This window comes from Narcine bancroftii, chromosome 3 (genome assembly GCF_036971445.1).
Source record: "Narcine bancroftii isolate sNarBan1 chromosome 3, sNarBan1.hap1, whole genome shotgun sequence".
Lineage (NCBI taxonomy): Eukaryota > Metazoa > Chordata > Chondrichthyes > Torpediniformes > Narcinidae > Narcine > Narcine bancroftii.
The window spans coordinates 271,490,578-271,516,702 of record NC_091471.1 but is presented as its reverse complement, the minus strand read 5'-3'; the positions used below and the strand labels follow the sequence as shown (position 1 = coordinate 271,516,702).

At 39.9% G+C, this 26,125-nt stretch overlaps 1 protein-coding gene across 2 annotated transcripts in view; it reads right to left on the bottom strand.

The window, feature by feature from the left end:
- The window catches only part of LOC138758771 (transducin-like enhancer protein 4), a 209,670-nt gene that overhangs the window by 143,318 nt on the left and 40,227 nt on the right, over window positions 1–26,125 (bottom strand). For both annotated transcript variants that reach the window (XM_069928143.1, XM_069928144.1), the window contains exons 4-6: window positions 25,007–25,051; window positions 20,355–20,379; window positions 6,780–6,817 (exon numbers count right to left, since the gene is read on the bottom strand). In XM_069928143.1, coding sequence (XP_069784244.1) covers window positions 6,780–6,817; window positions 20,355–20,379; window positions 25,007–25,051 — 108 coding nt within the window. The remainder of the gene's footprint in view (window positions 1–6,779; window positions 6,818–20,354; window positions 20,380–25,006; window positions 25,052–26,125) is intronic.

Here is a 26,125-nt window from a genome sequence, read left to right as displayed (position 1 = left end):
ATAAAGATCTAATCAATGTAAATTGAAATGTAAATATTCTGAATATAACGACCACTTATTAATAAAAAAATAATTATTATCACACGAAACATATGTAATTTTTTCTATTATTGAACAATATTTCATCTCATTATGCCACCTATTAATATCAATCATATTTGTATCTTTCCATGTACTAGCAATACATTTTTTTCGCTACGGATAAAGCTAAATATACAAAAGCAAACTGAAACTTATCTAATCCCAAGCCTTTCAAAGGTTGCAAACTACCCAATAAAAATACTGTTGTATCTAAAACTATTTTAATCTTATACAGATATTCTAAAAACGATTGAATTTTCTTCCAAAAAGATTGTATATGTATACATGACCAAACAGCATGAAAAAAAGTTTCAACCGTATCACCACATCTAAAACACAATTCCGATTCATGAAAACCATACTTTTTTAATTTTTCAGATGTTAAATATAATTGATATAAAAAATTATAGTTAATCATTGCATAACATGCATTTATCAATCTAGTTACACTATCATGACAAATATCTAATCAATCATCTTCAGAAAAAATAAAACAAGTATCCGCTTCCCATTTACTTTTAGCTCTATCCCAACCTTTTTCTTCATATCATCCTGTAATGTTTGATACATAGATGAAATATAACCCTTCTCTGGTACCTTCATAAAAGTCTCAAATTTAGTTATTTGAGGTAAAATCATATCTCTACCAAACATACATCTTACCAAAGATCGAATTTGATAATATAGAAACAAAGAATTCTTATCAATACCAAAACCTTCCCTCATCTGATTAAAAGATAAAAATTTACCCTCTAAAACAATCTCCCAAATTTTTCACACCTTTAAATCTCCAATGCAATAAACTTCGATTATGTATTGAAAAAGAAATGTTTATTATTATACGACGGAGTCAAAGCCGATAATTTACCCCTAGAGCCTGTCATTTTATTTTTCTTTATCCACAACTTCATTAAATGTTTTAGTATAGGCACATTATATTGTTGTAACAAATTTATATTCCATCTAAACAAAAATTGATGCATTTCAAATTCAGAAATATTTGCCATCTCAATTTTGGCCCAACTAGGAGGCCGTACCAAATCCATCAATGAACTAATAAATTTAAGTTGGGCTGCTTCATAATAATTTTGAAAATGTGGTAAACGTAATCCCCCTAACTCATATTTCCAAGTTAATTTATTCAAAACTACTCTCGAAAATTTACCTCTCCATAAAAACTCCAATCATTTTATTCAAATTTTGAGAAAAAAATATTATCAAGTAAATACGGAATAGATTGAAACAAATATTGTATACGCGGAAAGATATTCATCTTAATTGTATTTATCCTACCCATTAAATTAATAGGTAAAGCTTTCCATTTGATCAAATCAGTTTAAATTTTTTTCATTAACAGAAGATAATTTAATTTATATAAAGATTGATCATTAACATTCAAAATTATACCTAGATATTTAATTCGATCAGTCCACTTCAAATTAATAATATTCTTACAAACTGAATAATCTCCTTCACTTACCAGTAATATTTCACTTTTTTCCCCAATTAATTTTATATCCAGAAAGACATCCATATTGTATTAAACATTCCTTCAAATGCAAAAGTGACTGAGCTGGGTTTATTAGATACACCAATACTCATCAGCAAATACATTAATTTTATGCTCCTCATCTAAAACTTTCATACCTTGTATCTGTGTATTTTGTCTTATCAATCAACTGTGCTAAAGGTTCAATCACTAACGCAAACAAAGTCGGTGATAAAGGACAACTTTGACGAGTTGATCGAGTTAGCTTGAAGGGTTCCAAAATCAAACCATTCGTCAATACTCTAGCTACTGGTTTACTATATAGAGCCCTAATCCAACCAATAAAAAAGGACCAAACTTGAATTTCTCCAAAACTTTAAACAAAAAGTTCCATTCAACTCTATCAAATGCCTTTTCTGCATCTAGAGATATCATCATCGGATGATCTGAAGATTGTCGAAATCTATTAATCAAATTAATCACGCGCAAAATGTTATCTGAAGCACATCTATTCTTTATAAAACCTGTTTGATCCATATGAATCAACAGGTAAAAATTTAGCCAATCTACTCGCTAACATTTTAGCTATTATTTTATAATCTACATTTAACAACGAAATTGGTCTATATGAAGATACCTTCAAAGGATCTCTATCTTTTTTTGGAATTACTGTAATTAAAGCACTAGAACAAGACTCGGGCAAATCACAATGTTCTCCAACTTGACATAATGCATCCCCAAACACTGTAGATAAATCATTAAAAAATTTTATAAAATTCAACCGAAAATCCATCACCAGGCGATTTACCGTTCGGCATTTCCAGCAAAGCCATTTTAATTTCTGAATCAGTAAATGGTTCTTCTAACTCCTGTATATCTGCATCCTCTAATATCGGTAAATTCAACTGTGATTAAAAAAAAAATCAATCGATCCAGTTTCTTATTTTCCTTCAGATGTATATAACTTTTTATATAATGAGCAAAATTCATAGTTAATCTCACGAGGTTTATAATAAGGAAATTCCGTCTGAGAGCATTAATAGTCCTCGAAATCTGTTCTTTCTTTAATTGCCACGCCAGTACCTTATGTGCTTTCTCTCCCCATTCATAATACCGTTGTTTAGTCCTATTAATCACACATTCAAATTGATAAGATTGCAAAGTATTATATTCCAATTTCAACCTAGATAATTCTATTTTCTGATCTTCTGTAGCATCTTTCTGAAATTCCTTTTCTAACTCATCAATTTGTTTCTCCAATTCAAAACTCTGATTTAATCAATTCTTTTTTATTTTAGAAGTATAACTAATTATTTGTCCTCTCAAATAGGCTTTCATAGCATCCCATAATACAAACTTACTTTGAACAGAATTAGAATTTTCTTTCAAAAAAAATGAATTTGTTTTTTCAAAAAATTCCATATTTTTTAAACAACATTGTATTAAACCTCCAATGATAGGCCACTTGGATTTTCTCATAAGTTGCATATGTAAAATATAACAAAGAATGATCTGAAATCACCCTACTTTTATATTCCGCTTGTTGTATTTTCCCTAGTAAGTGTGCCGATACTGAAAAAAAAGTCAATCCTTGAAAATGATTCATGTCTAGATGAATAAAAGGAGAAATCTTTCTCTGTTGGATTAAGACATCTCCAAATATCTACTAAGAACTTTCATCAACGCTTGGACCTGAACTGCCAACTTGGATTTCTTAACTTTCTTCAGAGATTTATCTAATAAAGGTTCCAAAACTGCTCCTCCCTCCAACTTTTAATTCAGCTGCCTGCCTGCTTTCTGCTCATACCTTAACCAAGGGCTCAGGCCTGAAACATTGGCTATATTATACATTTGATCCCTATGGATGCTGTGGGATCTGCTGGGTTTCTCCAGCACCTTTGTGCATTACACTGCAAGCACAGCATTCACAGACTGTCCTGCTCAACTTGGTCTAGAAATTGGATAGTTGAGGGCCACGTGTGTGGGTGCTGCTTTTTTTTTTTCCAGACCAACCGACCGATCCCCCCCCCCACCCCCCCACCCACATTGCTTGAGATTGCATATTGCATGATTGGCGAACTAACTGCTAGGAGGCGCCAATTTTAAACTTTCGTATTTTTTTTAAACCTATTTATTTTCCTTTTTTTTTGCCAGGTGCTCAAGGCTGCCAGTTGCTTGAATTCAGGGGTTTTACGGTAGGAGCATAATTTATTTGGTCAGGTCTTGGGTGTGGGACTTGTACCTCTGACCTGAGGCCAGAATAATGCCCACAAAACATCAATGTCTGTGCATAAAGGAGTCAGGGCAATGGGGACATGGAGGTTAGTTAAGGGAGGATTAATAAAGTGAAATAACCTCTTAACAGCACCTCACAACTCATCATCAGTAGTTCTAATTAGAGAACCCTGCTTCACAAAAATAGTAGTTTGTCTTGAAATGACATTAATTGGTACCTTCATTATTATCCTGTTTTATGAGTTAGCCAGGCACAAGGTCTAAATGCTGCAGAAGGCCATTTTCTATTTCACACAGAGATGGACTCTCCTCAATTGCCTCTGTACAGACAAGGCAGATTAGCTATAAAGTTTGATGAGCTTAAAGAATCTAGGAGGTGGTGAAACCTATCAGATGTGAATGACCATAATGTTATTTCTGCTTCTCCTGCAGATTGGCTTCCTTTGTAGGGCTGACAAATTAACCTGATATTACACTTACCTTGGAACTTGGCTGCTGGATTGCAGTGGATTGGTTTCCGGTACATATCATAGACACTAGCTGGGAAATCAATAGCAAACAACACTTTCAAAAAAAAAAATCAGAGGGGAATGCAATGGAAGTTTATAATGAAGTAAACCCAGTCTAGGTGAGTCTTGTCATCGAGAACATCTACAGGGAAAGCTGCCGTCGGAAAAGAGGTATCGGTGCCACGAGACTCGCCCCACCAGGTTCAGTAACAGCTGCTCCCCCTCCATCATCAGACTCAACAACAAATTCAATCAGGGACTCATTTATGCACTTCATTGATTTTTTTTCTCCCTGCATTGCACAGTTTGTTTACTTTTTAAAAATTTGTTTATATGTATATTTCAAGTTTTTTTTCACTACTAATAAGTGGTGATTTTGGCACCTGCCGATAGAAGAATCTCAGGGTTGTATTCAGTCAGACAATAAACCTGAACTTTGATCTCTTCTGCATCTTCGATCATGATCGATGGGTGCTGTGGTCAATTAATGTTATGTTTAACAAGACTGGTTGTTCAGTAACTAGATTCTCCTGTACAATACTCATCCATGCAGAACCTTTCACCATTGTACTCAATCTAACCAAATTTCGAGGCAGATTACAACACAATTCATCAAAAAAGTCCATTCAGCCCTGTCACTCAAGTCCCACAGATACCATGATCTCAACAAACAAATCACTTCTGTGACTGGGATCTGTTTGGCTGTTGAGGTCACAGTATCTGCAGGACCCTTTGCCAATATTTGCTGATCTCTATCAAGAACCAACATGGACATGGGTGAAGGAAAGGCAGCACTTATTATTCACCGGTCCCAAGACCAACTTCATACATTAACAAACGTGTCATTATGACATTGTCAGTGTGGCTGAAACTAAAGCAGTCGGTGTTGTTTCCGAGAACATGCTGAAGTATTCATCAATTGTACAAGGGACGAGAAATTGTAGGAAGTTGGGCAGGTTTGTTCAAAGTTAGTCACCCACTATAATCTTTAGTGCATGGCTTGAGTTTAAAAAGTCAAGTGATTGGTGGTGTTTCTGAGAAAAGAACTTGCATCAACTCAATGCCTTTTACTAATTCCTGTTCACTGCAAAGATAAAGTCAATGAATTAATGCAAAGCCACAACGTAGGAAGTCTCTCAGCAACCAGACTGTTTTGTTTCCCACCCCAAGTCATTGATGGAGGGGTAGTCAAGACATCAGGGACAAATTCCAATGTCATGTTCAAAATAGAGCTGTGAGCCACCTTATGTCCACCAGACAGTGAGAAAAGCTGTCTCAACAATGCATCTCCTCATCTATTGCACGTAACTGCACTCAGGTGTCAATGCTGGCAGGGTGTGGGCTTGGGAGTAAAATGGGGACGTGGAGATAGCTTCAATCAAAGTGAAATTGTGATACCTATTGTACGTAAATTCAACTTAAAGTGGCCATTTTGTGCATATTTCCATTATCATTGAACTTAATTTTCTCTTAATAAATTGAATTTAAATGTTTTTTTTAAATTTCCATTATGTATTGGAATTATTTATTTGGTAACTTCAATTTGCTAAGAGTGATTTTTTTTTTTAAAATATGAACACCGTCAGCCAAGATCTAGAGTTTCAAATCAGTGATCTAATCATAGGGTATAGACTCCAGTGGTCATCAATCACCCATATCAGCTTCACATTTTCTTCAAACAAAAACCACAAATCCCCATTGTTAAGGGCTTCAAATGGTTTTAAATTGCATGTCATTTTAGATTAGCACCAACTCCTTCTGAATTTGGGCAGGAAATTGTGCTAACTGCCTGGATACCAAGCTCAGGAATTCCCACCCCAGACCTCAACTCTCTCTCCTTTTCACACTTCCCTCAAAATTGGCAACATGGTTATTAGCACACTGACTGTTATAGGCATTTGTACATTCTCCGACTCTTAGAAATGTACAAAGGTTATAGGTTAATTTGTGAGACATGGATTCATGGACCAGAGAGACCTGCTACCGTCCTGTAATTTTAAATCTAGTTCTTTCATCAATCCTCCGGTCACCAAAACCCAATACCTCATGGTTTGAAGATGAGTTTGATTTGCTAACAGTCTTGATATGCACTTTGATGTGGCATGTTATGAAATGGGTCAAAATTACTCACCAACAAAACTCATCTTCTCTGAGACGGGTGCAGAGACAACAACCTATACCTGACATCAACAGAACAAAGGACATTAGTGGTCAACTTCAGGAGAGCCCAGGGGGTAGGGACCACTCTCCACTGACCATCGATGGCTCCGCCATCAAGGTAGTTATGAGCACCAAATTCCTTGGTGTGCACCTGGTGGAGGACGTCTCCTGGTTCCCCAACGCCAGATCCATTGCCAAGAAGGCCCAATAGGTCCTTTACTTCCTGCGGAGGTTGAGGAAAGTTCAGCTTCCACCCTCCTACATTCTACGGGGAAAGCACTGAGCATCCCATGCAACTGCATCACTGCCTGTTTCAGGAACTGTACCATCTCAGAACAAGTCCCTGCAGCAGATTGTAAAGACTGCTGAGAGGATTATTGGGATCTCTCTCCCTGCCACGATGGATTTTTATAACAGCTGTTGTTTTGCAGAAAGCCATAAACATCGTGAAGGATTCTACACACCTCTCCTGCAATCTGTTCTCCCTCCTGCCATCCAGGAAGAGGTACTGAAGCATTCAGGCCCTCACAATCAGATTACAAGAGGCTTTATTTCCCCCAAGCCGGGAGGCTTCTGAACTCCGAGAACACAGGGCTAGCAAATGTAACATGATATTTATAAGTGATATGCTATTTGCATTATTTATAAAAAAGTTTCAGAGGTAATTTATTCATGTAAATAAGCAGCTCCATGCTCTGGAGAAATGTTATCTTGTTTTCACTGTACACTACAAGGTTTATGGTATGAATGACAAATAAACACGATTTGACTTGACTTGAGATTAGCAAAGCATTGGGTGCGGTTACCCAACTATGCAGATCCAAAATGCCTCCAGTTCCAAGTCTCATATAGAGTATTTATCTTTACCATGGAGTTTGTCAAAGGCACAAGTCGACCCATACATTAGTCATTCCTCTCACTCTATTACTTATTGTCATCTGCAGGAAGCATCATGCATCAGAAACAGAAGTGCTATTTAATAAAAATGGGACAGATTGTGAAAGCAATGTGCCTGGATTTACTATACAAAGTTGTGAAAAGATTAAACTCGCCAGTTTAATAGGTTTATTAGCTGGCATAACACAATAACCCACCCTTTGAAAATGAGAGTTTTTTCCCCCCTGAATAGAGTTGCAAGTCAATTTTGTCCACATTAAACAATTGCATGGAAGGGCTTTCCATTTATTCTCTGTGTCAACATTTGGAATTTCCAGGTCAAGAGAGGAACAGCCAACTGCAAAAACAAAGTTCCACCCTCCCCATTATAAGATCTCCAAACTCAGAATAGCAGTCCCTGCTACGTTAAGTCCTGGCAAACTCAATTCCCACAACAGCTTGCCTTGTGACCTACCCACACAAGGCTGCCAAAACAGAAGCATGTGAGGAACTACACAGATGCTCTGCTCCAGACTGCCAATTTAACCTTCATTTGTGCCAACCTGTGGGCAAACTTTGTGCAAACTTTGTAACAATTTGGTTATTAAAAACCAGAGATCCAAATAGTTGGTCATAAACTTGACCCATCATTTTGGGCTGCACTGGTCCCATGAGAGTTTGGGTACCCAAGGTAAATCCCATCAAGATTTAGACACCAAAGCCAATGGGGATTGGTAGATGCTGGATAAATGAATTTTCTGGTTGCTTGAGATTGTGTGTTGCGTGATTGGTGAACTAACGGGGAGGCGTGCCAATTTTAAACTTTTTTTAAAATTTATTTTCCACTATTTTTTCCAGTTGCTTGTGGATGCCGGTTGCTTGAATTATGAATAATGAATTTACTGTATACACTTATCATAAAGGACCTAGAAAGTCGGAAAGGGATTCCCAAACTCTATCCTGGTATACCAATCTTACAGCAACATCACCATTTCAATGGAATAGGGACAAGATAGTGATGTCTTGTTCCTGATGGGTGCTGGAAGAGGTGTACCCTGTGCAGTTCAAACAAGGACCCTATCCTGTTCTGATGTGGTACCTTCCAATAGTTTAATAGCATGTGAAGATGCATAATCCTGGCAATACATGTGGAGGATTTGGGAGAAAGGGGAACCTTGCAAACCACTCAATTTCTCCCACTCTTCCATTTCAATGTTATTTCTATTCCTTTCGCCCTCATGCATGTGGCCTCTCCCGAAGTGCAAGGCACATTAACCATTTCAACCAGCTACATATTCCGCACCCTTGCCTTAGGTAATCTGACTGAAAGAGAACATGGATTTGCAACAATTTGGTTATTAAAAACCAGAGATCCAAATAGTTGGTCATAAACTCGACCCATCATTTTGGGCTGCACTGATCCCATGAGAGTTTGGGTACCCAAGATAAATCCCATCAAGATTTAGACACCAAAGCCAATGGGGATTGGTAGATGCTGGATAAATGAATTTTCTGGTTGCTTGAGATTGTGCGTTGCGTGATTGGTGAACTAAGCAGAGCAGACGTCAAGAGGATCTGTAGGGGATGGGGGCTGAATTTATTCCTGGAATAAACTGGGCGTAGGACATTGGAAAAATTCTTCTTTCACAAACCTACTTTCTCCTTTTGTGAAGAATGTTTAGATAATATCTGTATTTAAATATCCCTTTCATAGAGCCTCACAAGAAATAAAGTTAACAAATTCCCCATTACAGGGCCCTTCAAAATTATGTGCATTAAATAATCAAAAATATGCAGGAAAAGTCAACAACATCAGGCACATCTGAGGAGAAAAATAAAGTTTTAGATCAATAATCCATGCTCAGAACTATTCATCTTTTTCCCCTTTTGCCAATAGCACCGAGAGGGTCAATCATAATTTTAAGTGGTCTAGATGCACTAAAGAAATGTCTTTACAAATGAGCACAAGAAACAAGAGAAATGGTCAAACTGCCCAAAGCCTGGTCCACTGTTCAATGCAATCATAGCTACTCCCATCCTGGTCTTGATTCCATCATCATGCTGAATCACCATAACCTTCAACTCCATGTCAATTATTGAGGGTAGAATCCACTGGGATATAATCACTCAGGCTCAACAGATCTGTAGAGACAACAGCTCTAAACATGCACAAGCTTCTGAGAAATATAATTCTTATTCTTCTCCATCATAAACGAGTGGCACTTTCATTGGAACTTCAGTCCCCAGTTCTTCACGTTCCCCCACACTATGGATCCTGTGTACATCTCCCTGCTGAAACCCCTAACTCCCCCCAGAATTTCATTTTTCAAGCAGATGAAATAAGCAGTCACCCGAAAGGGTTGGTTCGAGTCAGCTCGCATTTCATTGGACACACTGTAGAGAATTGGACATGTGGGCAGGACGAGATAGAGTAGAAGTCAGAATTGTTTACTTCTTGTAATATTTTGCAGATATAGATAACGGAATCATTTGGTCACAGTGGGAAAGATTTCACACCTCAAAATGAAATGAACGAATTGACATGGCTGGTTTATTCCCTCACAGGAGAAAACAGATGGTTATCACAAAGTCACTTTAAATTCTCCATCATATTCATAAATACCTTGAGATTATTTATTTTTTTAAAAACTGCAGATACTGGCAACTTACAGAAAGCTGTACAGTTTCAAAGTTAAAGAACTGCACTTCATCTTCTGACTTGGGACAAAGCAGCTTTCCAGACTCAATCAATTCAATAATTTCATGTAATTAACCATGCTATTCTTACATCTTTCTCGTTTACTTTCAGATTTTATCCTGGACACATTCCCTTTTGCCATTCATAGGCCACAACCATTCCTTTCAACCACCACCACCATTCAGCTCCATTTCAAGTCTATTATCATCTGATTGCACAAGTACTTCTTTACAAAACACAGATACAATCAGACACAACACACATACAGACAAACATGTGCAGGACAAGAATTCATACATAAAACAAGTAATATTGTTTCATGAATACAAGAGTCGCAGATGGTCAGTGTGAGCAGTATTCTCACTGCCAGTGGGAAAAAGCTGTTCCTCAGCTTGGTGGTTTTGGCTCTGATACTCCTGTATCCCCTTCCTGACAGGAGGAGCTGAATGATTTGTGCAGGATGGAAGGGATCCTCAATGATTTTACACCCCCTCTTCAAACAACAATACTAGTAGATCTGAGAGGGAAGAGAAGGTGACTCTAGAGATCCTGTCTGCCATTCTCATTGACCTCCAATCCATTTCTCCGCAGCAACTGTACCACACTGCTATGCAGCTGGCCAGGATGCTCTCAATAGAGCTCCTAGTGAAGATTGACATAATGGTGGCTGGTAGCCTTGCCCGCTTCGGTCTTCACAGGGAGTGTCGTCGCTGTGGTGCCTTCAAGTGAAGAGATGTCAGTCACTTCACCTGATCACCAATGCATCTCTGCCCTGCCCTTAGTTTTCTCTATCCCCCTCTCTTCCCCCTTTTTTTCCCCTCAAAGCTAACTGGGAAAAGTTAGCACTAACTCCTTTCATGAATTCTGCTGAACCAAATGAATGCTTCCAGAATTTTCTGATTTATTTTCGATTCGCAGCAGCTCCAGTATTTTGTGTTTTTTAGGACACTGCACGTTTTTCTTCCAATCAAGTTCTGACACGCTGTGAACAAGTCATCATGAAACTGGGTGCACTTGATGTGAGCGGCCATGGAGTCAGTGGGAGAATGATGGGTTCTTCAGAAAACAGCAACTGAACTGAATGAGAAGTTCCCATTATGATCACTCACAGATCCCAAATACAACTTTGTCAAGCTTTCATCATACATTTACAACATATATACTAGATTATTGCCCATTGGGTGTCAAGCAACAAATAGGCCTACAATTTCTCTCCATTGCTTTTCAGTGATGTTATACATCACAATGGCCACAAAATACTACCATCAGATAGCACAAGACTCGCACCACTAGGTCCAGGAACAGATGCTACTTCTCTGCCAGACTCCTTAACAACAAACTCAATCAGGGACTCGTTTAAGGACTCGGACTTGTACACTTTATTGATTTTCTTTGTTCTCTATGTATTGCACAGTCTGTATTCCACAATTTGTTTACATTCCCCCATTTGTTTACACGTGTACATTGTTTTTGCATGACAAAAAGGTGGTTATTCTAAATCACCCACAGGAAAAAGAACCCCAGGGCCACGTATGTACTGACAATAAATCTGAAAATGACACTAAATGGTGCATGTTCATGTAGGAACTGTAATAACACCTTGGGTGACATTAGTTGAGATCACTAAGCTTATCTGTTCCCATTCCATCCAGAGATAAATTAACTAACCTGTGATGGAATTTTTGAAAAGTGCATACACTAGAAATTTGGAGTAAAATTTGCAAAAGGCAATCAATTATTTTTTTCTCTTCTATGGTCTTGAGAGTCTGTTTGGCACCATTTATTTACACGTGTACATTGTTTTTGCATGACAAAAAGGTGGTCATTCTAAATCACCCACAGGAAAAAGAACCCCAGGGTCACGTATGTACTGACAATAAATCTGAAAATGACACTAAATGGTGCATGTTCAGAATATTCAGAAATATTATTAATGAAGGTTTCTCAACTCTTTTTCTCTGACAAGTTTTTGCCTGGCCCACAAAGTTCCAAGATTCAAGATACTTTTATTGTCATGTGATAAAACAGAAGCAATATTACACAAAATTGCATTTAGTCTACAAAGATTCACCATCAGCAGAAATTGCCCAGCACCCCTTACAGTAAGAGAAAGAGAAGCAAAAGAGAATCCTTTCAGAGTGACTGAAGTGTTTCCAATGTTTTGTCTTTTATTTCAAAATACTACACAGTTTAGAATCAAATGTACTTATTCACGTTTCCTGGCTGCCTCAATACTAATTGATGAGTTTGGAGGTACTTTGGGACATTGTAAAGCTACATAATTTGAGAACTTGTCTTAAGCCAGTAGTTATTCCTGGGGTCCCAGGAGCACCAGCAGCACACAAAAAGTTATCGTGCCAAATATTACAATCTGTCTTTTTTGCCACAAGACTCAGCTCACAAATACTCGTCAACAGACCCACACCAGATGTGTGTTTTTCTCTTTTCCAGTGTCGTGCAAAGAAAAAAAGCACATTTTAAATGGCACAAAATAGGGGCACCTCTCTGGGAATTGCACCAAGTCTGAACCACACCACTCCAGCTCCATCAATCCTGGTGCCAAAGGAACAGAGCTGCAGTAAATGGATAATGGCCTAAAAAAATGAGTTTGTGCACTGCCAAGTTCAAAACTGCATAAACAATTCCTCGCACATTTCTGGGTGTCTGTCTTGCGTGCTCATTTGGGGGAAAGGCCTTTGGCTAGTGCCACTACTTTCCCCCAAATAATGCCCAACTATAGTGGAAATTCCAGAAATTCACCATCAAGGTTTTCAACTGCATTCATCTGAAAAATTACAGTTACCATTCTCCCCTTCGCATCTGTAATCTCAAATCCGCATACACCTGCACTGATCCCTTAGTGGAAATCCCTTTCAGATTCCTGGTCTCAGGATAAATCCAGTCTGCATCAGATGGCATGATAGTCCTGGAGGGCCAAGTGGCCTCCTTCTGCTTCTATTTTCCTTTCTTCTCCTCGCTCTCAAACAGAAGACATCCTTCCTGTGGGAAAGGTGATCCACTAAACTCTCAAGATGGCCTCAGTAAATTTTGGATCCTGCTCCCTGATCCACTTGCAAGCATGTAGTATGCTCCATTAGTTACAAGGATGTTGGCAATGGGCCTACTTTTAGTGGCTGGCTGATGACGTTAAAGCTGCATTTCTAAAATCTGGCAGCTGCAATAAGTTTGACTACATTAATATTTGCTGGTTCTGATATACCAGCTTTTCAACAAGGACCAACAACCCAGTTATTCCTTTAAAAATAGCTGCCAAATATTATGAAATTTGTTGAGCTTTTTTTTTTAAAAAAAAGCATTGTTAGGCAGTGGGTTGTTAATGCCAAAACATCACGAGGAAAATCTTTCAGACTCTGTGGGTTCATAATCTGTATTTATGTTAAAGGGTCTATATTCAAACAAAGTTGCCAATATGCAGATTCCTAAAACTGATTCACATTTTCAACTGCTTCAACTTTCCTGCATCAGTTGATTACAAACATGTTGATTCTTTTGAAGGCCACCTGTTCCCAGCAGATTCATAACTTGAGCCTGTGAAGACCCTCTCAGAAGGTCAATGCATAACTAATTCCATAGTAGGTAAGAGACAAGGACATCAAGAACAAGCAGCAAGTAATTTCTGTGGGGTGGATTTCTTCCCAGATTACAAATCCAGGTTTAAACACTTGGACAATGGCCCGAAGCTAGTTGGACTCTCATTGTTATGTGGCCAATGTCAACAGGATGAATGTTAATCGCTTAATTGCTCGGAAATGCCCACTTTGTTCTGCCACCCAGAAATTTCTAGCTTTGGAGCAAAGTAAAATAAAACATTGGAATAAATAACTTTACCAATTGCTTTCAGCTTTGGCAATTTTCAGGGTTAGTCTCATTGAACAAGATGTTGGTTGCCAGCAGAGTCACAGCAGGAATTAGGACCACCATTGCCTGCCACTGAACATTCCACGTGGATTCTATGCATGACACAGAGTGGGATTCATAGCTCCCCAATGCTTTTCCTCATTAATAGTTGCTGTTAAGGATGGTAAATACTCGTTAATCATGGCCAAAGCCAAAGGCAGCAGAGTTAGCGCATGCTATTACAGCCTCAGCGAACTAGGTTCGAATCGGAAAGGAGTTTGTACAGTTTCCCCCACGATCTGCGAGGGTTTCCTCTGGTGCTCCTGTTTCTGCCCATCCCCCATTGATGTAAGGGGCTAGTCAGTTAATTGGTCACATGGTCATATTGGGTGGCACAGGATCATGGGCAGAAGGACCTGTTATTTGTGCTTTATCTGTAATTTTTATTTAAATTAACATTTTAAGGACATATGACCAATGCAGAAAACTCCAATTTTAGACACCACTATAATCAAAGATCTGGTAACTGAGACACTGTCATCTGCTGCACAATGTATTTGCACAGCAGAATTTTCCAACGGGAAGGCTTCAAAGTAGCCCTTCCTCCTCCCCTTTGATTTAACCACAGATCGCAACACAAAAACTGTTGGAATCCACAGTCGAAATACCGATATTTGTTCAGGAAACAATGGAATGATATTCAAACTGAACAATCCACAATGTGCACTTAAACTGGCACAGGAGACCAAAAAACACTGACACTCCCCGACTCTTAATGCTTGGAATGCCACTAACATTAAAGTAATACCGTACAGAAATCGCAGCCTCAAGATTCACAGGGAGAAAATTTAAAATTGAACCACGACTTCAACCAACAACCCCAACACCAAAAATAATGCTTTATCTGGTGCCTTTGGAAGTTCCTCCCACAGGAACATTAAAGGAAATTGACTAATTCATGCTAGAAATCATTGGGACCTGTGTAACCAGTTGCCTGGAACCAAGAGTTAGGCTCCAAGCAACTGAAGGCAGGTCTGCCAACAATGGAAAGAAAAACGAGCCATACAAGACACCAGAATTGAATAGACTTCCTTACTTTTCTATTGCCAATGTTTTGAGCAAAACAATAGCTAACAGATCTGTTGTAAGGAATGACACCAAACGCCCATCAATGACACCAGATCTCTGGTGAATACCTCTGAAGAAGTGACACTGATAGTGGGAGGAGCCACTTACAATCAGAGATGCAAAACCATTTTATCAAACAGAATTTACAATTGCTGGTCCCCTTCCTGCTTTTTCAGATTTATTATAAGAGAACATACACATCATCACATACAACCATGAGATTCTTTTTCCTGTGGGTGAGCCAGAATTACCACTTAATGGCAGGGGAAAATCAAACTCAATGTACATGTGTAAACAAGAAATATCAACAAACATCTTTATTTTCTCTCTGTTCTTCACATTCAATAAAATGAACAAGTACGAGTCCCTAAATGAATCCCTGATTGAGTTTGTTATTGAGGAGTCTGATGGTGGAGGAGGAGCAGCCTTTCCTGAACCTGGTGGTGTGAACCTTGTGGCACCTTTACCTCTTTCTTGTATTTTGAGCTCCCATGTTAGTAAAATGAAATTATCTCTGTAAGGGATAGTATTGACAGGAGGGACCGAGTGGTCACAGTTAACATTTAACACTTCACAAAAGCACAACACAAGTCACAGCCCAGTGAAAATTTGATCCATTGGAAGAACTGAGGAAAGGTTTGTCACAGTCTCTTCTGGATTTGATACATTTGCAAAGACATTGTTATTTTCCAAAGGAGAACCATTCCGGCTGCTGGAGAGAAAGCAGCTTTTTGAAGCAGCTCTTGTGGCCAGCATTTCTGTGGAATTCAGAGCAACATGGCCTCCTGGGCCTTTTCAGTGGATTGACATGTGCCAGGAGGTTCTTTTTATAAGCAACTTGCTTCATTTTTAGTGTGACTAACAGTGAATTTACTTGAGACCGGTACCAGGGTCTTGGAAGCTTCAAGAAGGCTGCCCAGTTCGAGTCTTGCTCACAAAAGGACCAGGAGTGTTGTGACCACAGCTCGTGTGGATGGACATTTCTTCAAAGGCAGAATTTGTGAGTCTGTTGCACCCACAATTCCAGTCTTCCCATCAGTTCATCATTAATTCTGGGCATCAAGTTTCAAAGGCCTACACTTCAACATTGAATTTAACACACCCCACCCCCACCCCCACCCCACACAGATTTAGTGTAAGGATAATTTAAGAATAAAAAATAAAATTACTGATTTAAAGTTAAAAACTGTCTGGTTCATTGTCTATTGCTGCTCGTTCATAACACCTGATGGTAGCAACGAGACCATAGTGTGTTAGGTGGTGTGGATCCATGATGATTAATGCTGCTCTCCAAGGTATTCCCCGTAGAGGTTCTTAATGGTTGGCAGGGTTTTGCCTGTGATGTCCTGGGCTACGCCCACTACCATTTGCAGGGCTTTACACTCCGGGGCATTGATGTTGCCATACCAGACTGTGATTCAGGCAGTCAACACACTTTCCAACACATCTGTAGAAATTTGCCATACAAACCTAAGTCTGATGCATTCTCATGTCTCAACAGTGTTGAAATCAAACCTTTTAACAATCCCTGGAGTCTGTTTCTCATCAGACTCCTGACCATAGAACATTACATAGAAACGGGCCACTTCGATGCTTCTAGTCTGTGCTGAACCATTTTTTTTGGCTCGTCCCACTGACCTGCACCCAGTCCATAGCCCTTCATATGCCTCACATCCATGTACCTGTCCAAATTCTTCTTAAATTTTGAAATTGAGCCCCATGTTCACCACCTCAGCTGGCAGCTCATTCCACACTCCCACTGCTCTCTGTGAAGTTTCTGATTTTACTCCCCTTAAAGTTTTCCCCTTTCACCCTTAACCCATGTCCTCTGGTTTGTATCGCACCTACCCTCAGTGGGAAAAGCCAACCTACATTTACTGTCTGTCTGTTCCCCTCATAATTTTAAATACCTCTATCAAATCTCCCCTCATTCTTCTATGCTCCTGGCAGCATGTTAACCTGTTTAACATTTTCCTGAAACTTATTTCCTGAAGTCTGGGCAACATTCTAATAAACCTCTGCACTCTTTCAATCTTACTGATATCTTTCCTGTAGTTAGATGACCAAAGCTGCACATAACACTCCAAATTTGGCCTCTCCAATGTCTTATACAACTTTACCATAACATCCCAACTCCTATACTCAATATGTCAGAGTTCTCTTTACAACCCTACCCACCTGTGACACCACATACAAGGAAATGGGTTTCTATATTCTCAGGTCCCCCTGTTCTACCGCACTCCTCAGTGCCCTACCATTTACTATGAAGGTCCTATCTTGTCCTTCCAAAATGCAAGACCTCACACTTGTCTACATTAAATTCCATCTGCCATTTTTCATTCCATTTTTCCAGCTGGTCCAGATCCCTCTGCAAGCTTTGAAAATCTTTATATTCCTATCCATAACACCTCCAATCTTAGTGCCATCAGCACACTTTCCAATTTACCACATTATCATCAAGATTATTGATATAGATGACAAGCAACAATGGTCCCAGCACTGATCCTTGAGGAACACCACAAGTCACAGGCCTCCAGAGTGAGAACCAATCATCACTACTCTGGCTTCTTCCGTCCAGCCATTGTCAAATCCAGTTCACTACTTTCACCATGAACACCAAGCATCTGAACCATTTGTAGCCATTTGCTATGATAGCAACAAACAATGTAGTTCAAATTCACTGTGTGATGTGCATTAAAACAGTTTGCCAGCAAGATAAATTTATCAATAAAACAGCAGAAGCAACTCCTCTGTAGCTATTCATTTCCATTGGTCTTCCTTGCACCTCATTTTTCCCAATTTCTGTACCGATTGGTGCAGCAGCAGGTATGACCAGTGGAAAGCTATTTCCCAGGCGAAGGGGAGATTCTGGGTGAAAATGGAAACCATGAGGGACACCCAACAGCTGTGACAGGACGTAAATGCCATAACCTGCCACAAAACCTAATCCGGTGAAGTAGTAGATGGCAAAGCTTCACTCCAAAATGAACTCAATGCCTTCTATTCCAAATTTGATTACAGTAACAGTGAAGAATTACCCCTCCATACCACCACGCCCTCTGAGGATCCCATCCTGTCCATATCTAAGGATGACGTACGTGCTGCCTTCAGGAGAGGGAATCTGAGGAAAGCATCCAGCCCCGATGGAGTTCCTGGCCGAGTATTAAAGATCTGTACTGACCAACTTACCAATGTATTCATGGTAATATCTCACTCCAGCAGGGAGTCCTGCCCACCTGTTTCAAACAGGCGTCAATCATATTGGTGCCCAAGAAGGGTGCAGTAACCTGCCTCAATGACCATCAACTATAGTTGCACTGACATCAACAGTGATGGTGTATTGAAAGGCTGGTGTTGGAGCACACCAGCTCCTGTCTGAGCAGCGACATGGATCCATTCCAGTTCGCCTATTGTAGGAACAGGTCTACGGCAGATGCCATTTCATTGTCTCCACACAAAGCCCTGGATCACCTGGACAGTAAAGATGATCATCAGGATGCTCTTTATTAACTACAGTTCAACATTTAACACCATCATCTCAAAACTGATCAGCAAACTCCATCCCCCTGAAATCAGATCATGGATTTCCTCACCTCCAGACCACAATCAGTGAAGATTGGTAAGAACTTCTCTTCCACAATCTCCATCAGTTCCAGAGCAGGGCTGTGTTCTTAGCCCCTGCTCTACTCACTTTACATCTACGACTGTGTGGCTCAGTACAATAACACCATCTACCAAGTTGCTGACAATACCACAGTAGTGGGTGGTATAAAGGAAGGGGATGACTCAGCATACAGGAAGGTGAAAATTTGGCTGAATGGTGCACCAACAACAATCTTGCACTCAATGTCACCAAAACTAAGGAGCAGATTGTTGACTTCAGGAAGGGAAATCCAGAGGTGCACAATCCAGTGATCACTGGGGGATCAGAGGTGGAGAGAATGAGCTATATTCTTGGGAGTCACCACCTCAGAGGATCTTTCCTGGACCCAACACACCAAAGACATTGTGAAGAAAACAGACCAGCGCAGCTACTTCCTCAGGAGTTTGCGGAGGTTTGGTATGACACCAGAAACCCTGGCAGATTTCTACACGTGTGGTGAAACTGGCTGCATCACTGTCTAGTATAAAAGCACCAATACTCCTGAGCATAAAGCCCTCCAAAAGGTGGTGGACACAGCTGAGAGCATCTACAGGAAATGTTGCTGTCAGAGGGCAGCAGCAATCAAAGACCCTCACCACCCAGCACATGCTGTGTTTTCACTGCTGCCATCAGGAAAGACTCACACCACCAGGTTCAAGAACAGCTGCTCCCCCTCTACCAATGACAAACTCAGACTCATTTAAGGACTCTTACTTGTGCATTTGATTTTCATTTTGTTCTCTCTATATTGCAGTTTGTTCACATGCATTATCTATTTACAGTTATTTTATTTGTTTACATGTACACTGTTGTACAGATTATTTTTTCCACTACCAGTAAATGGTAATTCTGCCGCGCATGCAGGAAAAAGGAATCTCAGTGTTGTATGTAATGTCATGTATGTTCTGACAACAAATCTGAAATCTGAAATCTAAAAATCCTGCACTGAGAGAGATGAAATAAACTCTTTATACCCCAAGCTCATCTCCACAGATTGGATCCTGTTTCCATCTTCCCGAATCCAAAATGTAAGTTAACAGCAGCTCGATCATTGCAAATGTTGGCCACTATGTTTGGAAAAATACATTTATCTTGCCCTGGTTTTGATACAGAACATCTTTCATGTTAAGAGCTCGAAGTCTTGGAACATCACCAAAATACAAGAGCAGATTTGTTTTAAGTCACAACTTGGTGAAAAATGCTGTGGGACACTTCTTCTCAGCATCCCATCATACAGGGGTATTGCTTACGATACTTCATTTGATATCAACCAGACCTCGTCTTCAAGTGCATGTACATGTTATTCTCGGCATCACAAACATTGTGTTTTCATTGCATTTCCTAATTCAATGTGATCAGTTTTTAACCCATTGCAACATGACAGAATGAATTAAGAATTAAGTCATTAAATTGAATAATCATCCTGGCATTTACTCCCCATAGAAGCCTTCTCAAGTTGCTCCATCTCATCAACTTGACCTTCAATTACTTTCTCTCCTGCTTAACTAGCTCACTGTTTAGTGCATCAACTCCACCACATGCCCCCGAGTTCCTATTCTCTGTACTGTGACTTGCATTCTGACATAATAACTGTAGCCATGGAAATAAATTTCCCACCTAGTGCAAGCAGAGAGACTAGGATTGCCCTGGGCACCAGGTTTTACAAAAATTGAAAACTCAATTTGCCTTTTAGGATTTCACTCTGCCAAGTCTTCCAAGTAAATCCTGCCCCTCAGGGATTGTGTCAAGCTCATAATCAGCTCCTGTGCATTTGCAAAGACAACAGGTGAAGACAGCACATCTCGGAGTCATGTCATATTTTGTTTTAATTTTTGTCCTGCCTCGAGTTACAATGACCCCACTGGGGATCACAATCCCGTAAACCAGTTCAGTTTTAAAAGCCTGTTTTCCACTACAGCGTGGTTAGTGCAACACTATTTCTGTGGCAGCGACCTGGGTTCAGATTCAGTGCTGCCTGTGAGGAGTTTGTACGTTCTCCCTGTGTTTGTGTGGGCTTTCTACAGGTACTCTGGTTTCCTCCCACCTTTCAAAATGCAAATGAATTGGGGTATTTTGGCAGCACAGCACCTGGTTCCAGAAGTGCCTGTTATTGCACTGAATGTTTGTCTATATTTCAATTTATTTTAATGGCTAGCTTGCATGAGTTTTAATATTTTCAGCAGTGAATTCATTTGCAAAAAGAATTGTTTTCACATTAAATCCCTTTCCTTCTGTCCAAAATGGACCACACACAACATATCGCAGAAATTTATAGCACAGTTCAAGAACATTGTCCAATCCCATTCACGTGAGGAGAACATTTCTCCTTAGACTGAGACTCCCAACACTGGCCCCTCTCCAAAAAAAAAGGATGAGATTGGCATGTGATGCATTCCGTGGCTGAAACTCAGTTTGCTCATGGAGACTGGGTATCTGACATGAGTTACAGTCCTGCAGTCACCCACTAAGTCAGGGTACAAGGAGCATTTCTCATCTTGAATGCATTCCCATAACAAATGGTTATCAGAGGAAGGAAGATGGTTAGAACAGCCTGCAAAGAATTCCTTTCATTGAGATTGGGAATGGAAACACTGCATGGTGCTTAAGATTTGAAATTTGAACTAATCAATTCCAATGATCAATATACAAAACAGTCTTCATATACTGACAGAACAAACCTTGTCTGTATTTGCAAACTTCTGCATTTCTTATGAACTTTTCCTTTGCAAGAGGAAATACCACCATCTCTTAATACTCATCATTGCATTTTGCCTTAAAATGAGAGCCCAACTCATCCATTCCAGCTCCCACCTCAAATAATTCAGGCTCAATTAAAAAACAACTTGATCACAGTTAAATTTCCTGAGCCTTCCAGCCAGATTCACTATTAAATTACATCATGGCTAGTCTGTATCACAGTTTCATTTAATTGCCATGGTTCCACATCTCTTATTACAATAACAAAAACATTTTTTTATAAATTAAAACCTCTGCTTAGTAGCTTTATGCAGCACAATTGTTCCTGATTTCCACTATGTACGAAGCACTGACATCTTCTCTGAAGGAACTCACTTTAATGCATTTCGTAAAGAAGTGTCTCTAGACACTGAAGTAAAAACCCAATGCTGGAGAAGCTCAGCAGGTCCTTCGTGTAGCAAAGGCAGAGACACAGAACCGATGTTTCGGGCTTGAGACCTTCATCAAAGTATCAACATGTATTTTGTGACCCCTTGTAATGAAAGATTATTAGCTTGAAGTGTTAATCTGATTTCTCACTCCATGGATGCAGCCTGACCTGGCGAGCATGTGCAACATCCACAGCATTTTGTCTTCGTAATTTCTATTGTAACTTATTGGGAAATAATCCACTGTCTGAACTTGTTTTTCCTCTATTTCTCCCATTAATTTGGTTAATCATCTTAAATACCAGCTTGATCACCCTCCCTCCTTCGGGGAACAGAAACCCTGTGGATGAAGCCTTTTCTCATATCCTACCCTTTCATGTATGGTACCTACACAAAACGTTAAAGCGAACCACATTAATCAATAACAGCACGTGGCTACTGGATTAGACAGATTTCAATCATGTTGGCTAAAAATAGAAACAGATTCAACCAAAGATTTCCCTGTTGTTTTAAAATATTAAACTCAAGAACAACTGTGACAAATATCAGGGAGCTCAACTGAAGGAAGTCACCTTCCTCTACAGGCAGAGCTCCTGCAGCTGGCCCACAAATAACTTGAGGCTTGAGACCCCACGTTGCAAGTCGGTAGCAAAAGTGCCACCAATGGAGCCAAGCCAACTTTGTCCAGAGTTGGCAACCAGACCCCACTTTACAGCAGTTCCTTCTGGTACAGTTAGTGACTCTCACATTGCCACCTTCCACCTGTGGTTTTGTTGCAGAAAACTCTCTGCCGTCATCAGTCTACATGAACCAAAAAATATAAATAACAGGAGCAGCTTTAATTGCACAATACCCACAGACCACAAGCTAATCAGGGCACAAACGCATCACTTAAGCAGTTCTCCTGTGGTTTTGAGCAATCCAGGCCCATGTCGACATTATCCAGATGACTACATACCAAGCTCCCCACTCCCAGAGTTCTAGCCCGATCATTTCAATGGATACAGCATTCTAGAACAATGATTTCACCACAGTGTGACCTACTCTCTAGCATCACCGCCACTAATCTGTGAATATAATCCTGTCACTCTTTGAGAGGTAAATAAAACTAAGAAAAATTGTAAGGATTATTGCATCCAAAATTTAACAGTGAAAAGCAAAGTTATGACCATAGCACTTTGTGCTTGGATATTACGCCATGTAAATAAAATGCAGCAGTAACTCAAATTTTGTGTTGGATGCTGGGTCAAGTCATTGGGCATTTAGGCCAACCACAGCAATGCAGACTGTATTGAATCGGGACAAAAGCAAGGCTCAAGTGCTAACTCAATGCTGCTCTCAGTGTCGATCAGTTTTCCTCTAAGCTTTTGATGCATTGTTCTCAAATGGTGAAACAGGATGATTGATTGCAAATTCCCTTCCGGGTTTTGATTTAGTGTTTATTGATGGCTTTGCTCTTGAAGCTTGATCCAATTGTTAAACACAAAATACCCTCAATGTTCTGTGTCCCCATCCAGCAAACCAACACCCTATCCTTCAACCAATCAAATCCCTAGAACATTACAGGCTTTCAGCCCGCCATGTGGTGCTGACCCCCCCGAAAAAATCTAAACCCTCCCTACCTCATAACTTTCTATTTTTCTTTTATCCAAGTGCCTGTGCAAGAGTCATCCATGAGCCTGCCTAAGGGAAACCATAAACGCAAGATAGTTACTAATAAGAGTCAGGAAACTCTTACTTACCAAGAAAGGGAAATGGTTCTACCACAAAAAGTGAATTTAAACAGAAGCTAGCGGAGCACAAGTCAAAAAGGGCAGAGAGAGTTCAGTGAAAGCTGGCAAATGAGTTGTGTGGAGCTGTTGAACAGGTGGGACCACTGACCAGTTTCCAAGCGCTTGGTTCAACCCATCAACTATAACATCATTGATAACATGGTATGGCAAAACCTGAACTGATAAAATAGTGACAGTTTGGCCCTCTGTACATGACAAACAAGGTTATTGCCTGCAGACAGGCTCACTTTCTATTTCACTGCAGTTGACTTCAGAGAGAGTTTCACTATGGGTCAACGAGTAGCAAGGTTCTTCAAGCTAGAAGAGTTCTGCGAAAACGCACGACCTGAAGCCAGGGATCGCCACAAGCATTTACTGAGCTATTCAACAATATGCTTGATTGAAACATTCATCGATTTTGATGACCCTAAGAGTTGTACAACCTGCATATCCACTTTTGTTATCTTCTTTCTTTTCATTTCAAAATACCTAGTTAGATAGTGATATTTATTCATACCTTTATTTTATATGGCATATTTGTAGTATACAAAAAAAATCAAGTGAAGTGAACAAAAAAACAAACCAAAAAGCAGAGTGGGCAACGTTTCCTGAATAATGACAGGATGCAATGGGCTGAATGGCCTCCTATTCTATAAAGCTTTCTGACAATGAAACATCAATGAAGCATGGCCACATTTTCTGAACTGCACCAGATCTTCTTTCATGACCTACAAGGACTCTGCTCTTCCATCTCTCCATTCTAACACTTAGAACATGACTAACTGCAATTGCAAATGTTTTTGCAGATTTGGCACTCATCCAACCACCCCACCACCCCCCCTCCCTCCCTCAGCCACCCCTCCCCCTCAGTCCATCAAAGTAACTGGCCTAACAACTTCAGGACCTCAACCACAAGAAGAGTCCAGCATTGCCTTTAATCCATACCCAACTGATCTCTCTTTGTAGTTTGTAGTGTCTTACTTGCCACAAGATGTCAACTGGCCTGCTTGCGAAACAATCTCCATTATTGCATCTTGGCCCATATGACAATAAACAAGCTTGAAAAAGAACTGCTGGCCAACTGCTCGAGTTGTAACAGCTTGTAAGAATTTCCATCTGGTCTGAATCAAAAGGCATTACAGAGCACCTCAGCTGATGAGCCTAGCTTTGTGAGTGGGCAAGTGGAAGGTGGCCTCAAGGGATTACACTCACTCACTTCCTGGGCCCTTTTGAGTTCATGTCAGCCTTGCTCTTGAAGTCTCACTTTTTACTACATATGAAGTTATTCCTGTGGGACTACAACCACCAGCTCTAGAAGTGAATGATAGTGGATCGCAGAGGTACATCGTAGTCTGTGACTGCACCGTGCATACTGTCATTCTGCAGTAACCTTGATTAATGGAGTTATTCAACCTTCAAGGAAAAGGCTTACCTGTTTATGCATTTCAATGTTCAATCCATAGGACATTTCGTAATACTGGAAAAAAATAGAAAAGAATAACATTAGAAGAAAAGATGACAGACTGAAGATCAACATTTTATAACATTTATAGTGCAGAAGCCTATCATTCAAGTCCACATTTGATGGCCTTCACCCATCTCCTTATACTCAGCTAATATATTCATTTAATAGCTGGTACTTATCATCCATCACCAATTTTGTTAATAAATTAAGAACAAAACAAAATATTCCAGCTTGGGTCAAAAATGTCCAGTGGACGTGGATCTACATTGGAGAACTGAAGAACTTGTACAGACTTAATGGTGGATTAAAGTTCATGGGCTGGTGTCAAGAGACCAAGATCACTGAACAGAAGAAAACAGGCACTTGAATCCTAATGCAGCACTGGAATAAAATGCAGTCTCAGTAACATTAAATAAATGGATTGTACAAAAAGAAACTAACTGCTGGAGGAACTCAGCAGATCAGGCAACATCCATGTAGGGGAATAGTCAGCTGACAATTTGAAACAAGACATTGCTTGGCCCATGGTTTTTTTTTTTTGGTTCCAGCATCGGCAACCTCTCATGTCTGGCTTCACATACACCTGACAGGGATGGAAATCATTATCGAAGTCTGGCAAACGTGCATCTCCAGAGGCAGCCATCCGCTTTCAATTGTCCCCTTAGTCATAATCATCTATTAATTGGATAAAAGCACTTTATGGTAAACCTCAAGCTAAGATGGTCACCAATGGTCAGATGTCTCAAGTTTTCCCACTCAGTCGGTCAAGTAGACAAGGCTGCCCATCATCTCCAGCTCTATTTATTTTAGCAACGGAACCACGAGCAGAATTTGTTCGGCAGGAACCAAACTCAAGAGGGCTCAGAGTGAACAGGAACAGACACAAGATTCTGGGTATAAAATAAGCTTTGATAAAAGCCAAATTATGCCCCTCTTTCTTTCTTTGGCTTGGCTTCGCGGACGAAGATTTATGGAGGGGGTAAAAAGTCCACGTCAGCTGCAGGCTCATTTGTGGCTGACAAGTCCGATGCGGGACAGGCAGACACGGTTGCAGGTGTTGACGGGAAAATTGGTGAGTTGGGGTTG